This window comes from Nelumbo lutea, chromosome 2 (genome assembly GCF_056320005.1).
Source record: "Nelumbo lutea isolate HS-2025 chromosome 2, American lotus-T2T, whole genome shotgun sequence".
Lineage (NCBI taxonomy): Eukaryota > Viridiplantae > Streptophyta > Magnoliopsida > Proteales > Nelumbonaceae > Nelumbo > Nelumbo lutea.
Window position 1 is genome coordinate 55,040,085 of NC_142685.1, and position 15,686 is coordinate 55,055,770.

Genomic DNA, 15,686 nt, shown 5'->3' on the forward strand with positions numbered 1-15,686 from the left:
CAAAAATCACGTTGAATAAATTTTGGTTTCCATTCGATCAGAAGGCTGCATAGGCTTCTATTTATTTTCCCGGGAGACTGTGAGAGTATATATATCTGAAAAATAAGTAGAAACAAAAGATTGCAAGAATCACGTCGAAGAAATTTCGGTTTCTTTCGCAAGGTTGTCTGGCAATGCATTTAACCCGTTGTTGATTCGGTCGGTCAAACTGTTCGAATGTCGTCCAAGTCAGGATTCTGGGTTCGGTTTAGTCAAGACCTATTAAATAGTTAAATCCGTGACTTGGTTAAGAATTGTTTGACCTTGCCAATTCAACTGTTCTTATTCGACCAGGTGACTGAGTCGTGGGTTGCACACTTAATGAATGTAATATTTTTGGAGGCCATAACTTTACACTCCAATGTTTGATAGAGGTGATTTTTTTTTTATTATTTTAGGTAATTTTTCGAGATCTATGTGTACCAAGAAGCCATAGGTGCCTTGCCTCAGTATTTTCACAATAAAACCCCTTTTTGGTCTCAAATTGCAAATTTTAATATTTTTTATAAATACAAAATAAAAAACTGAATTAAAAAATATAAATTAACTGTAAAATAATACATATAACATATTTAAAACATTATTTATCACTAAGATGTATATATATTTATATGCACACACACACACACACACACACATATATATATATATTGCATACATGCAATGAGATGGCACAATATGAACCATTCGACCCAGCCGATTGAACCGATGACCGGCCCGTGACCTAGTGGCAAAAATGGTTTGACCTCTAGGTCAATTTTTAAAACATTGGTTTCTAGTATCCATCACAATTTGATGGTTAGAATCATCACATTGTATACTATACAAATATGTATAGTGTAAATACATACACAATATTACAAAATATAAGGTTTTGTACTCTATATATTTGAATTTATGTTTCTTCCAAATTGAGCCTAATCCTCTACATGGACAATTAAATGGGTTCGCATCTGCCCCCCAAAAACGTCCCACAAAACCGGAACACGATGCGTCACACGCACATTAATTGAGACGCATGCGGAACCCATTTCACGCCGTGAAATGCACCTCCGTTAATTTCTCTCTTGCCCAAAAGCGTTTCTTTTCCCATACTCGTCCATTCTACTTCGAACTGAAACTCTTGGCGCTGGCTCCCTTTTGTAACCCACTCACTGGAGAGTAACCCGGTCGAGTTCTGTCGGCCGACGCCGACGGCCATACCGATAGGAGGTAAGTACTCTGTAAGTTTTTCTCATTTCTTATATATTTTTTTTGGTTTTTTCTCATTCGTCTTCTAACGTTCACAGATCTGAACCCACCGGAGTGGGAGCTTCTTGACGCCATTTCAAACCCATGACACCCTTGGAATTCGAAAGCCCTCCAAAATTCGAAACTCTCCGGAATTTGAGTTTTGACTTGAGGCACTTGGCCACGGCTGGAATAGCCTGGGAGGCGGAGTGGGAGCTATGCAACAACGATGGCTTCGTTTACAAGAGAAAGAAAAGAAGACAAGATTATATTGCTATTGCTGCACCACCAGTACTAGCTTCCGATCCAGTGGTGGAGCAGAAGGAGAGGACGCTGCTGAACTGAGAGATCAATTGCGACAAATGAATTTGATCATAATTCCCTTTGTAATGATTGTCATGTATTTTCTCATGAAATATTAAAGGTTCTTTGTCAATATTCCGTTTCTCTTTATTAGTATCTACACTGTAATACCATCTCTCTCTCTCTCCCGGAAGAGGCAGTTGGTTTCAGCAATGGTAAAATTTTTCAAGTCTTAGGCTTCATTTGCCTTTCCTTATTTCAAGGACTTACCTCTTTTTGGCGTTGGGGGCATTTTAACCACAAAAATGAGTCCTTAAAACAAGGAATGCCAAATGCAGCCTTAGACCTGGAAGCCATATCTGCAGAGATCATGTAGCAGCAATTGAAAGCAAAGATTTAAAGGAGCATCAGTGCTGATGAGAGTATAAATCTACTGAGTACTTGCTACACAACACTATGACTCCTGCCACTACAGACATACAGATAAATATACATTGCCTTGCTACAATAGTAGAAATACTGCTGGTCTTTGGTTATTACCAAAATCCCTCTTCTAGACATAGCAGCTACCTAAATGCATACATGAGCAATAAACAAGGTGCTTCGAAGATATCATTGCATTTCTTTGGTACTTTTTCTGATAACGCGCTCAAGTTGCAGAGAGTTTTAGAAAATGGTTGATAGGACCAACTGCTGAAAGAACTCAGACCTCTGGCTTCTCTGTTTATAATCCTGCTCCCAAACTTCATTTGACATAGATTGCTCCATGCTGCATCAACACAAATTGTCAGCCATATCCTCTTACAGTCAAAGTGTTGAAACACACCAACAGTTCATAGCATGGCAGTTATGTTTCCTTCCAAACTACTGTTTACCATTATGAAGTTTAATTGTTTACCATTATGAATTTTAATTGCTTATGACCGGAGAGCTTCGAATTTTGGAGGGCTTTTGAATTCCAGAGATGTCAAGGGTTTCAAACGGCGTCAGGGGGCTCCCACTCCGGCAGGTTCAGATCTTTGAATGTTAGAAAACGAATGAGAAAAAAAAAAAGAAATGAGAAAAGCTTACAGAGTACTTACCTCTTGCCGGTATGGCCATCGGTGTCGGCCGGCGGAACACGACCGGATTAATCTCCGGTGAGTGGGTCACGAAAGGTGTCTGGCACCAATAGTTTCAGTTCGAAGTAGAATGGAGGAGTATGGGAGAAGAAATACTTTTGGGCAAGAGAGGAATTAACGGGGGTGCATTTCACGGCGTGGAATGGGTTCCGCACATTTGGTTTTGTGGGACGTTTTTGGGGGGCGAGTATGTGGTGGTGGTGGTGGGGGCAGATGCGCACCCCAATTAGATGGTATTAGGAAGGTGGGGTACCATCACCCATGTGGGCCATGTGTGTGAAACATTGGCATGTTCACTCGTGATAGGTTGCTTAGCCGATTTTGTTGTAGACTACGGGGATTCATTTCTTATAAGTGATTCTCACATTATGGTTAGAGCTGGATCTTTAATTTTGTAGCATACAAGGCTAGGCACATTACGGTTTTCTACCATCTTTCCTAGCACGTAAGAAACATGCACTTGTACATATTGCATCCGTTTGGCATTGATGCCATTGTTCAGAAAATGGTGATATATCAGTGCCACGTTGAAAAAACGGTATTCCAAGAAATGCTTATTTGTTTGAAATTGTTTTTTCATAAAAAATGGTACTCTAAGTAATGCCTTGAAAATCGGGAAAGTGTGGCTTAGAGCAATGTCAAATTTGGTGTTTCTTGGAGTTACAGCTCGTCGCTGCCAATAGAGACATGAAGTGGTAGTGACAAGGACATGATCTGGCACTGGATAATAGGTATCGGTGCTGAAAATGTTTCCTAAAGTATTGGTACCAAACATAAAATGTTGCTGTTGCTTTAGGATACGTCCTATCTAGCAGCAATGTTTCCAAACAAAAAAAAAAAGACGCCATTTTTTCAGAAAATGGTACTTCCAACTCACACATCAGCAGTACCATTTTCTGAGAAAAAGGTGTTGTATCTGCAGCATCAGTGCCAAGTATATACATTATTTTCTAAAAAAACTCCTCAATGTTAAAGGTCAGATGTCAGAAAACTGTAGTGTGCCTAGCGCTGTTTGCTACCTATTGTAGCCATGGATAAATCAAAAGCCACTAAGCCAGGTCCATCTTTTGGTTCTAAAAACTCGATAGTTACTTTTTCTCAAATATTTTTAAAGAAAATAGGCATTCTAAAATGTTTTTGACGAATCAGATGATGTGGGAGATTGGATGAGCAGAAATGGAAAAATATTTTCCTCTTATCAACATCATTGTCAAAAGAAGTCTCAAGGTCTCTTTGGTTCGTAGTTAGAATCAGAATTAGAATTAAAGTTCTTTGGAATTGGAATTGGAATGATCTGTTCTTATTGGTTCAGATATGAATGAAAATGAAAACTAAAATCAGCAAGAATGGAATTTCATTCCAAAAGAAGGGGCAGGGAATGGTCATTACCTCAAATAGGAGAATGCTATTCCAGAATGGAAATGAGATTCCAATTCTACCCAATTAAACAATTGAAACCCATTATAATTCCGGTTCTAGACCCTTATTCCTGCAAACCAAACGGGGCCTCAGTTCCTCTCCCCACCCTGAACTCATGAAAACAAAAAGTACAAGCCCAGAACACAACTATTTGTGCAAAGTAACTTCACTTTTGAACAAACTGTTCGATCTCATCCATGTGAATGAAGGAAATGGGTTTATGTAATGGCTAACTGAAGGGTGGCTCAGTTAGTACGTTAGCTGATTTTCGATCCTGTGGTGCTGCGCTATTCAACAGCCCCTTCGAGGATTTGGGAAATATCACCAAATACCAAAAAAAAAAAAAGGTTTATGTAATGAAGCTATCAATAAACATATCAATATTAAACATTTCGGCTCCTCTCGGTCATTTCATTCGGTGGTAAGTTATTTACCTGCATAAATGCTTGTATAAAAAAGGCCAAAAGTTTTTTCATTCTAATCCACCCCTTCCGGTAAGGGTTAACATTCAGTTTTATTTGATTAAAAACGAATCGAATAAATCAAAATTTTAAAAACTGAAATAAAAAAAAATGAAAACTAAACTAAAACCGTATTATAAGAAAACCGAATAATTGAAACCAAATTTTTTTATTTAATTTTCGGTTATTTTGGTTAAAAACAGAATTTAATTTTTAATATATAAAATATTATATATTAAATGATATATTGTATATTATATATTATATATTATATAATGAATTTTAGCTAATTCGGTATTTTTGGTTAATCGAATTCCTAACTCTGAAAACCGAAACCAAAAACTGAAATTCCTAAAAGCCGAACTAACCAAGCCAAATTATCCAAAAACCGAAAAAACCAAAACCAAAATTTTTGATTTGGTATTTCAGTTTTAACTGAATAATGCTCACCCCTACCTCCCAGACCCCAGGTAACTATGATCAAACGTTTTAAATTGATAAAAAATATATAATGTCACATCATATATAAGAATCACTTCAACTAGAAAAATGCATGTATTGGGAATTGCTAATTTTATAATTAAAGGTAGAAAGAACAATGGTACCAAATACAACCTAAGTCCTAAACTGTGCAAAATTGTGTAACATTGTGATGAGCAGCTAGCACATACCTTCTAAAGTTCGGTTTAATGTATGCTACTGTTCTCATCAGTGTCTATCAGAAAATTTGGAATTAAAAACTGCATTTTCATCTTTTTATTTTACTTGAATGATAGATTTTGCATTTCTAATCCTCACCTAATTATCAAATACATTCATCAGCTTCTATCAACTGAGGCTCTCCAACCTAACCAAGCTCCAATTTATTAATATACTCATACCCTTTAAGTACCTAGTTTTGCCAGTGGGGTCGATTGCTCAAGTTCTAATAGAAATAACCAATTGGTAAAGCACAAAAAGAAAGAAAAAAAATGTGGAAATCAGGGTTTAAAAGGTTGCAAGCAGATTGGACAAAAACAGGCATGTCGAGGCTCCTTCAAAAATCAACACAAGTTGGCCAATTTGAATGTAATTGGATGGATTTTTGAAAGAACTTTCCAACAAATTAAAACCAATGTTGTCAAGATTCAAGTGGCCAAATGTCAAGGCATATATCCATTTGAAAACATCCAATAAGGCTGGTTGGATTTATTACTCAAGTTACATGGGACAAATGTTCAATTAGTAGTCTTGCTTGAGATCAGTAAGCTATTTGAGAGAGAGAGAGAGAGAGAGAGAGAGAGAGTTCAAACATGTTAAACACTAAGTCACAATTCATTAATTATCAAGATCAATTTGATCCTCCTCCATTATTGAATCACTGGTTGCATCCTCCATGTGCCTTGCACTTGGAGGACCAGACAACCTATTTTGTTTTTGAATCAAAGTAGTTGTTAATTGAAGCTACCCACACTGTTTGCTATAGAAATAAAAGATCGATAAATGGAATATACTCACAAGAACATGAAAAGTTGAAAGCATCAAGTTGTGATAGCCTTCAATACCATCAAAGTATCATTTCTCTGTACAATTGATACCTTTAGATACCTGTTTATATACATTGAGCATGTAAGAGGAATGAATGTTGATCATGGAGCTATGTGTTCGTCGCTTTACAGTTGGACTCATTCAGTGAATTTCACTGGTGGCAATTATGAAGCATTCCACGTATATTAGCTACCTACTCTTATAATTAATTAGATGCCCTCATTGTGGTGTTGCTATATGTTAAAACAATGGAAAACCTAATTTTAAATAAGCAAATTAAGGGAACGATAAAGAGGAATAGCCTGTAGGCTCAATTTAATCCCGATCTGTCATAAAGCCCGAAAACATAGGGCTAGGGTCTCATATTTAACTACATGTTCTGGTTCAACCCTGGGTTGGTTTGGGTTAAATTGGGTCATGGGTCAACCTGTTGACCTGATTGTCAGGTCTGGTTAAAATCATCCTCTGGTCAATGTCATGCTTCTTCAACTCAATATAATCCCCAAACTCAATATGAAGTTGAATGGGCTTTAGGCCCTGTTTGTGTTTCGTTTGTAAAAGAAAAAAAGGAGAAACATAAAGTTGAATTGAATATCATTAGTGTTGCGACCTATTATGACCTCTTGTTGTACGTGGTGTAGGATGCTACTGTAACGTTTAGAAGGATAAGAAAATAAATGTAAGAAGGAAGAGCAATTTATCGGCTGAAGCGTTTGTTTGGAACATTGTTTTTAATTAGAATTTTGCTTCTGCTGGGTGAAATTTGGTGCAATACAAGTAAATTAACTTGAATTACACCAAACTCGCAACTCAGTAATACAAAATGCAAAGAATATATAATGGAGAGAGAGAGAGAGAGAGAGAGAGAGAGAGAGATTCATGTCGGTTTTCAGTGGGACATCGGAGAAGCTCTAAAACCACCAATTGTTCTATAAAGGAGAAAGCTCAGAGAAGAGTCCAGATTTTCTATTCTGCTTACACTGATTGCACTTCTTGCACTAAGCAATCAGTGTTGGCAAAGTGCTACATTATATGAAGACCGAAGACCTGTCACATTGTGATTGCTTAGTGTAGGATAAAAATGTTGGAAATCTAGAGCCGACGTAGGAATAGACTTGATGCATCTATCATTGGTAAAGGACAAAGCAATAAGTCATTCAATTTAGCCACTACAACACTATCATAAACCTATTTGATGTTATTGCGTTTAATTGGACTGTGGGAAACACAATCTCTTAGGTTATGTTTGGTTTAAAAGAAGAAAAGAAAAAAGGAAATTCGAATCTGCTGATCACAATACATTGTTGGTCATGCTCATTCAGCCATATATTATAAATATTGATGACCACAATACAACCAATATTATTTCACATATACAGTTGGGTGAATATGAATAGAAATATGGGGGCACCATTTCCCTTGTTTTCTTTCAAACCAAACACAGTCTTAGTAAACAACTTTGAGGCTGAAAATTCTCTTATTCACAGACTCACTCTCTCTCTCTCTCTCTTTCCAAAATCAGCCACAACCATCTCTGCTTGCATCTGTAGCTATTCTCCATGATCACTCCACAGTAGGATCAACCCCATGGAACTCCAGGCCCTGAGCCTCTGACCAACAGGGCCTCCTCACATGTGAGTCCAGATCTGCCACTAACAGTTAAACAACCCTAGACACAATCTGAACTGTTTCCACCCATCCAGTCCCTACTCACCAGTACTGACCCGATAATTGTATTACCTAAAAAACAAATGAGTTCAATGGATTATAGCAAAGAAGAATGAATGTAGCTTAACCCCGCCCGTACCAGACAAGAGCCTAGGATACTGGCTATATAATGAATGCCCTGCCCCAGCAAATATATCCAATGAATCCCTAACTTCAAAAATCTAAAATTCTCTGTTTTCTGCCTTAGCTAGAGCTAGGGCTGGATTATTATTTGGTTTCTAGGACAACATCAAGATCCACTTTTCTGGTGCATGATGGCATCCTGATAGCTAGAGCAGCTATCTAGGTTGGGATGACTTAGGTTGCCCTTTTATGCTTAAAAGGGTTGCATCACTGGAGGACTCTCACAACCCATGACTAAATACCATTCTACTGTAATCTTTTGTCTTCGCTTGTAGGGGCTACCATCACCTTATCGGTGGTGGCTGAAACCTCTAGAAATTGAAGTTTGAAAAATGAGGGAATTCGACAATATGGGAGCCTTTGGCATAATATCAACTTAGGTATCATCTCAAATCAATTTGAATAATATAAACTTATTGACTTTATGCAGATATTGCTATATGTTGAATTGTGATTTAAATTGATGTATATAGTAGATTTCAAAGAATCATCGCGGTAAAGATCGAATACTAAATCATTTGATCAAATAGGTCTTAAAAAATCTCAAAGAATCTTTCAACTTAAAAACTTCAGCTGTTTGGTAAGGTTTTTGAACTAGGCTTTTATTCTCTAACAGTATATTTTCTGCTCTTTCTCACTTGTGGGCAAATGCTAGAGGCTGAACTACGTTTAATCCCTAATTTCTCTTGAGTAACTCCATTTTTGTGTTTGTGTTTCTTCTATTTCTCTATTGTTTGCCACTACAGTATAAATATGGAATTACTTGAGAAATCTCCCCTCAAATTTATCATCTCTCTTATCTTCTGCCAAACCAAACAGCTAGCCTTCTTTGGATTGAATTCTAATATTGGCAAATGAACACCATTGACAGCCCAAAATGATCCCAACTACATATATTTGCTCAGAAGATTAAACTCTATCTAGTGTTAAAAAAGCTACTCGAGAATTTAGAAAAGAAACTAGAGAAAAAAAAAAGATGAATGAAACTTATACAGAGCTCCTCAATTGTAGCCTGAGTGAGCAAATAATCAATCTGGGTTCAGATGAAAGAGGACAATAATAATGTAAACGTCCCCTTGGTTTTGGTGGTTTCCCAAAGGGGGAAAGAGATAGGAGGAGGGGAGAGGGTCATTTCATCATCTGATTGTGGGTGTGTGTGTTAAGTAACTGTTAAATGAATGACAATAGCAGAGGCAGGCAGCAACTTGGACGTTGGACATGAAGAAAGAAGAGTGGTAGTGGCGTTGGAATGATATAATACAAGTTAGATAGAGGAAAGGAAGAGACAAAGACCCCACTCGGCCACTCGCAGTCAAGATTGTACGCAATCAATCAGATGTGTGAGAGAGAGAGAGAGAGAGAGAGAGAGAGGGGGGGGGGGGACCGGAAAGGGGAAGAGTCCGGGCCAAAATCCAAATGGAAGAAAGCGATGCCGCTGGGATGCAACCAAAAACGGGCCACGTCAGCGCATGTGAACGTCCTTGTGTCCGTACCCGGTACCCCCCCCCCCCCCCCGGCATCAGGCATCAGATCTCTCTCTCTGAGAAATAGAGGAGGAAGGAAGCTAGGTTGTACCTTTCCACCACAGTGCACACGTGTACATGAGCAGCAGAAACACATTGGGAGGTGGAGCAAGTCAAATCGTACCGCTGCGACAAACCACACAGTCGCACACGTGTGTATCAGACCTCGTGTCTCGGAGTGGACTACGAGATAGAGAGCGAGAGAACGAGACTCATTGTGTACCGTGCAAATCACTTTCACTCCACGCTACAAGCCTACAACCCCAATAACCTAATGATACATCACCAAACAGCCTCGGTTTGAATCTGCTACCCAAACAACGCTCCCAACTCCACCCCAACATGTCACTATAGTCCCAAATATCTCATTTATGATTAGAGGTTTGTGTTAGGGGTGATCATCAGAAATTAAAAAACTGAAAAATTATACCAATGTAATCAAACCGAAAAATCTGATTTCAATTTCGTGTTTTATATTTTCTATATATATTTCATGCCTATTATATATATTTTTCATATGTATTAAACATATATGGGAATATCTCAGGCGTATTTAACATACATTATAAATTCAAAAAAAAAAAAACAAAACAAAACAAAAAAGACTGTTGGTAGTAGATCTGAAGTCAAACACGGTGCATGTCTGACTCGTTTGGTTAGACGTTGAAAGTTGAATCCCAACCGTTGGATACTTAACCCAAGGATATACGCCTGGGATTGCAACAGCGCACTGCATTCTGGACAGCGGAGGCCCGATCCAACCAGAACTGAACCAGGCGTTTCAGCCCAAGGTGATGGTCCACAGGCCCAAATTAATATCCTGACAGACATTGACAGAGCAAGTGAGCAACTCACTGGACTAGTACCCAGCTGGATTGGAATAAGTGGCGAAAGAATATCACCTACCCACTCAACAATTTGCATGTGGTTATGGTTGTTACTTGTTTTGATTGTCGGTCGTCCTGCTCTGCTCTGAAGTCTGAAGTCTGATCCATACAGCAACATGGGCTGGGCCAGACCCATATCCAGGCCTGAAGCCTCCCGCTACTTTTTATAGTATTTGTTTCTTCATCGCTGGTCCAGCTCCAAGCCTCCAAGCAGAGTGAACACGCTTCGGGAGCCCCCATTCCATTGTACTCTTCATAATGCAATCGCCGCGGATCTCCAAGGGGCCCCATCCCATGAGAATGAGTGGGGGATACCTCGGTGGATTTGTTTACATAGGATACTTCATACTTGTTCGGTGGCCGGTGTGGGGACCATCTAGCCGAGTCAAATTGGGTCAAGTTCGACTAAAAAACTCGGAGATTGAAATTCAATTCACGTTCGATCGAGTTTTGTGTTTTATACTCTGAATTCTATTCGAGTCAATATTTACATGCTAGTAGAGCTCAATTCGATTCGATTCTTATGGGTTACTTGAATCAATTATAAATAAATTTCTATTAAAATTTATAAATTTAGCTTATAAGACGAATCGATTCGACTCAATAATCTTTGAGCTGAATTAGAGTATTTAGCGAGCCGAATCCAAATAGTTTGGGAGTTAGGCTTGGCTTGCTTACAGCCTTACACCCCTAGGACCGTTGTCCGTTGACGTTGTCGGATCTCCAGATCTGAATTCCGGATCTATCCGATTAGAGTAAGAGGGCACACAGGGATTACAATTCACAAATGTCCAGATCCCAGATCCGATACCCCAAAAGTAAAGAGAAACTCAGTCGAGCGACTGGTTGGGGGCTCGAGGAGGACACCCCCAAGGACACGAAAGAAAGAAAAGAGGAATGGTCGAGAGCACGACTAACATGTCAAAAAGATGAAATAGATTCTGTATTTCTTTTTCTACTACCGTAGACCTTATCTTATTTTATTCTTTCTTATCAAGGTGGAACCAGAATTACAACAGAGCATTATTTCTATATTCTAGAATTCCGATATTTTCCTTCCTATTCTATCTTCTCTTACATTTCACGTTTTTTCTCTTTTCTTCTTCTTCTTCTTCTTCTTCTTCTTCTTCATTTTTCGTCTTTTTCTTCTGTTCTTGCTGCAATTTTCCTTCTACGCTGAACGTTGATTGGATATCGCTTGAGAGTCCTGGTGGTCGGGAAGAAAACCAGTTTGTCTTCGTCGGCCGGATCCCAGCTACAATCAATCGTTTAGCAATTAACAAGTTAATTTGTGAAAACCCAGAAACAGAAAGGCAAAAAAATTTCTTTTTTCTTTTCCTGGTGCATGTATAAATCATACCTGAAGCGGGTGACAAGGTGGTGGAGGAAGACTGAGATCTCGACTCGAGCAAGCTCATACCCAGGACAAAGACGTGGGCCTCCGCCGAATGGCGTAAACAGATTCCCTGTCGCTGTTGCTGCTCCCCCCGTATTACTCTGTTTCAATTATATTTTTTAAGTTACAAAGTCTCTCTCATTGTTTCATTGAAAAAAATAAATGAATGAATTCAACAGAAAGGGAGAGAGGTGGGGACCTGCTGCCATCTCCAGGGATTAAAGGTTCGAGCGTCTTTATAGTGGCTTACGTCCAGATGCACAGCCCGAAATGATGCAAAAACTTTCCAACCCTTTGGTATGGTGTAGCCTGATAATAATTAAATAATATATTTTTAATTAATTTAAAAAGTTAAACAGTTAAATAAATAATAAATTAATGATAATAATAATTAGGCATTAATTAATAAGTAAGAATGTTAGAACAAACTGACCCTTGATATTGACATCCGTCATTGCTCGCCTAAATACACCACTAATGATGTTTGCCACACGTAAGGTCTCGTTAATCACCTAAATAATCAAATTGAAACACGTAAACATAATTAATTAATTAAGCAAATACAAAGTCAATAACTCATTAACCCCACGCCCCACGACGAAGAGCTTACGCATTGAGTGAAGGGCATGGACTTATAATCGTTCCACTGTAGGCTCTCTTCTTCTGAGTTTCGTTCCTTCCGTGCCCTGATCTGGTCGTGCTCCTCCTGCAAAATGCGAATCCCCCGGCACACGTAAGATGATGATGGCATTTGATTTCATTTCACGACCAGATGAAAAAGAGCATGGGAGAGAGAGACAGAGTAGAGGAGACTCTCTGTGATGGTTTTTGAGTAGAATCTTTTTCTTGGATTGAGAAAATTCTCCTTGGAACAAACAAACAAATTCCACGTATGGCGAAATGCTTAAAATACTAAAAAGGGACGAGACCACTTGGGATGAGAAGGGAGCAGGGAGGTCGATTCTCTCCATCCAATCAAAAGCGCAGCAGCGACAGAGAGAATCCTTCCCAAGGCAGCATGGGTCAACTATAACTTCCTTCTTATTTTCTTCAATTGGACAAAACATTTCTTTTTTTTTTTCTTTTTTTTTTTTTGATAAAACGGGATAATAACAGAGATTGGACAAAACACTTCTGCCTCTGCCTCTGCCTCTGCTTCCCTGGTTACCTGCCGGCTGCCGCATCCAGGAAACCCTGTAGGCTGAAGCAGCTCGAGCTGCTAAGAGAATTAATTACTCCGTTTAAAAGATTAAACCAAGTGAGAAATTCTGGTCCGGCTTAACTGGATGGACCACAGCCACAACCTCACTCGACGACAAAACCCCAGGAGAGGGGGAAGAAGAAGGAATATGGAACAGAAACAGAGTCCGCAGGCAGAAAAAACAGAACGCACCATGAGCTGAGCCAAGGCGGCAGGTGTCTCAGTGAGAAACTTCACCGCCAGTGTCATAATGGTGGAGGTGGTCTCGTAACCCGCCACGAGCAGAGCCAGCAGGAAGTCGACGATCTCCTCATCAGAGAACCCGCCTTCCCCACCTTCCAATAGTGCTGCTAGCATGTCTTTCTTCTTGACTTCTCCTCCTTCGCTCTCCCTTCTCCTCTTCCCCACGATCAACCGGAGAGCCTCTGCCACCTTCTTTCGGGCCTGCGAGAAATGGGGTATATGTCAAATTATCACAACAGTCCAAGGAATGGAATTAGAAGAGTGTCGTTCAGAGTTAATAATTACTTTGATAGCTCGGCCATAAGCGCTGAAGAAGAAAGGCAAGGGAACGGAGAAGAAGCCCTCGATGAGGAGAAGGTACTCCTTTCTCAAGCTCTCAGTCCATTCCCCTGGATCAAAGCTCATCAGCTGCTTCACTGCCAAATTGAATGTAATCTGCGAAATACAAATTATTTCAGTTAAAGAAACACTTGCCTTCAAAAGAAAAAGGGAGAAAAAAAGCAACAAAATTGGTCTCGTTGAGGGAAAAAATGATAAAGAAAAACAGCAAGGCAGACAAGACCCATGCACACATCTCTTCTTTTTCCTTTTCGGAAGACATTTCAGGGGGAGCAAGGAAAGTTTCTGCACTGAAAAAGTCGCTCCCTTTTCTTCTTCCTTTTACTAACTTGCGCCGGGATGTACCGGATCAGGAATACAAGCTCGCTTTAGATTTCTAGCTTGCACTAGAATTAGCAGAGACAGAGAACAGAACAATTCGAAAGTTTCTACGGTTTCGTTTCGGTAACATGCGCCGGAATCAGAAGTGACACGAGGAAAATATCGGGACGCAACAAAGATGCAGAGAGAAAGAGACAGAAACAGAGACAGAGAGAGAGGGAGGTGTATATTCTGCTAAGATGAGCCGTTAGCATAAAGCGCACCTTCTTCGCTTCCTCTTGAAGGAAAACATGGCCGGTCCAGGAGTCCAAGTTGAGCCGAACCAGCCGGTCGATGTCGACAAGAAGATTGTCCTTGATGATGGAGGAATTAGCGAAGCTCATGGTGAGGGAATGCATCCGCTTATGGAGGCTTCCTTTCATTAGCAATAGAGAATGCTTCCCGAGGAGGTTGGAGATGGAGGACGGGTAGCTGCACTCGAACAGCTTGCCTTCGTTCTGCAGTATGAACCGATTCGCCTCCGGGTCCGCTGAGAACACGGTCGGCTCGCCGAACACATGAGTCGTGAACAAGTTCCCGTACCGAGTCGCCCGCACGTCGATGAACGGTTCGGGGTTCTCGGTCTTGTAGGCCGCGATGAGTTGCAGGGTCTCGCCGATGAGTGGGAAACCAAGGTTCCCTGGCGGGAGGCCAAGTTTTCGATGTCTGAATCGGAAGTAACGGAGGAGGAGAAAGAGGAGATACAGAGAAGAAGAAGAGATGAGGAAACAGAGTAAGAGAAACTCCATGAAAAGAGAGAGAGAGAGAGAGAGAGAGAGAGAGAGAGACAGAGAGAAGGGGTTCAGAGTCTTCAGACTTCAGTGAGTCGCAGAGTGAAGATTTGAAAGCGCGCACGGGGGGTCTCTGCAAATATGCAGGGAAATCTAAAGAAGACGAGAACGCGTGGAAGGGAAATAAATGTCGGATATATTTTAACTCATTCGTTTTAGTATCTGATAACCCTTTTCGGTATCTGTTTGTGCTCTTCCAACTCAAATGTATGAAAATAAGGATTAAGGATAAGAGAAAGCTTTGATGTTTTCTTTTTTTTTTTCTTCTTTTTCTTTTTCCATTTATTAAAATATCCTTATAGTTTCATAAATTATCGAAACCTACCATATAATTCGTATTTTTTCATTTAATAAACTTTCCATCGGATGAAAATAACAATTTTAATCCTAACATCCATTTGAATAAATTTAATTAAAAGAAAAGAAAAACTTAAAATAAATCACGGGCTCATGTCCTTGAACATTTTGCATTCTGTTTAGAAGACCATGTTACTAATTTTAATTTTAGACGTCAAAACAAACACTTCTTAGTGAAAATTTGATTAATTAAGGTGATGCTTAGAATCAATGTTGTTTTCTAATAAACATTTTCTCAAAAAAAAAAAAGTTTTTCTCAAGTTTTCTATTTAATACCATTATTGTTATTGCGACATGTGTTTTTTCAATTGCTAGCACCATTAAAAAAACAGGAAAACATCAAAAAAGCATGTTTTCTTTTATCACATCTACCCTGATTTTTAAGGCTTTGTGTAAGAAAATGTTTTTCAAAAAATTGACCAACCCTTTTTTAATAAAATAAAAAGTAACTTGCAGGGTTATTTTAGTAAAATAAAATTTATATAATAAATTTAAATAAATCTATCAAAGTATAAGAGTATTCTAGTAAATAAACCTTTTTTCTTTTTTTTTTCTCACTCTATCACTACTAGACCTGGGCCGGGTAGCCCGACGGCCCGGCCCGCACCCCAGTTTGGCTTAGTCATATAATTAGGCCC

At 39.3% G+C, this 15,686-nt stretch overlaps 1 protein-coding gene and 2 long non-coding RNA genes across 3 annotated transcripts; 1 reads left to right on the plus strand and 2 right to left on the minus strand.

Moving 5' to 3' along the window:
• Window positions 1-1,041: 1,041 nt before the first annotated feature.
• On the plus strand, window positions 1,042-1,705 carry LOC148870815 (uncharacterized). The gene is made up of 2 exons (XR_016106759.1): window positions 1,042-1,251; window positions 1,329-1,705. It is a non-coding gene; the product is annotated as an uncharacterized LOC148870815 (long non-coding RNA).
• A 249-nt stretch (window positions 1,706-1,954) lies between these two features.
• LOC148870816 (uncharacterized) lies at window positions 1,955-2,898 on the minus strand. The gene is made up of 3 exons (XR_016106758.1): window positions 2,655-2,898; window positions 2,471-2,589; window positions 1,955-2,341 (listed from the first exon to the last, which is right to left on the minus strand). It is a non-coding gene; the product is annotated as an uncharacterized LOC148870816 (long non-coding RNA).
• An 8,409-nt stretch (window positions 2,899-11,307) lies between these two features.
• LOC148870817 (3beta,22alpha-dihydroxysteroid 3-dehydrogenase-like) lies at window positions 11,308-15,011 on the minus strand. Its single transcript, XM_088969237.1, has 8 exons — window positions 14,125-15,011; window positions 13,487-13,636; window positions 13,151-13,402; window positions 12,368-12,463; window positions 12,191-12,269; window positions 11,957-12,066; window positions 11,722-11,858; window positions 11,308-11,616 (listed from the first exon to the last, which is right to left on the minus strand). Exons 1-8 carry the CDS (start codon window positions 14,647-14,649, stop codon window positions 11,490-11,492), a joined length of 1,476 nt encoding a protein of 491 aa, XP_088825363.1. The 5' UTR covers window positions 14,650-15,011; the 3' UTR covers window positions 11,308-11,489.
• Between the last annotated feature and the right edge of the window lie 675 nt (window positions 15,012-15,686).

Bases quoted from the DNA above. Each gene is read 5' to 3' on its own strand.
- LOC148870817 (XM_088969237.1), bottom strand. From the start codon at position 14,649: ATGGAGTTTCTCTTACTCTGTTTCCTCATCTCTTCTTCTTCTCTGTAT. The intron at 13,403-13,486 runs GTAATTATTAAC...CATTTCTCGCAG, and splicing joins CTTATGGCCGAGCTATCAAA to GCCCGAAAGAAGGTGGCAGA. The intron at 11,859-11,956 runs GTCCCCACCTCT...TAATTGAAACAG, and splicing joins ATCCCTGGAGATGGCAGCAG to AGTAATACGGGGGGAGCAGC.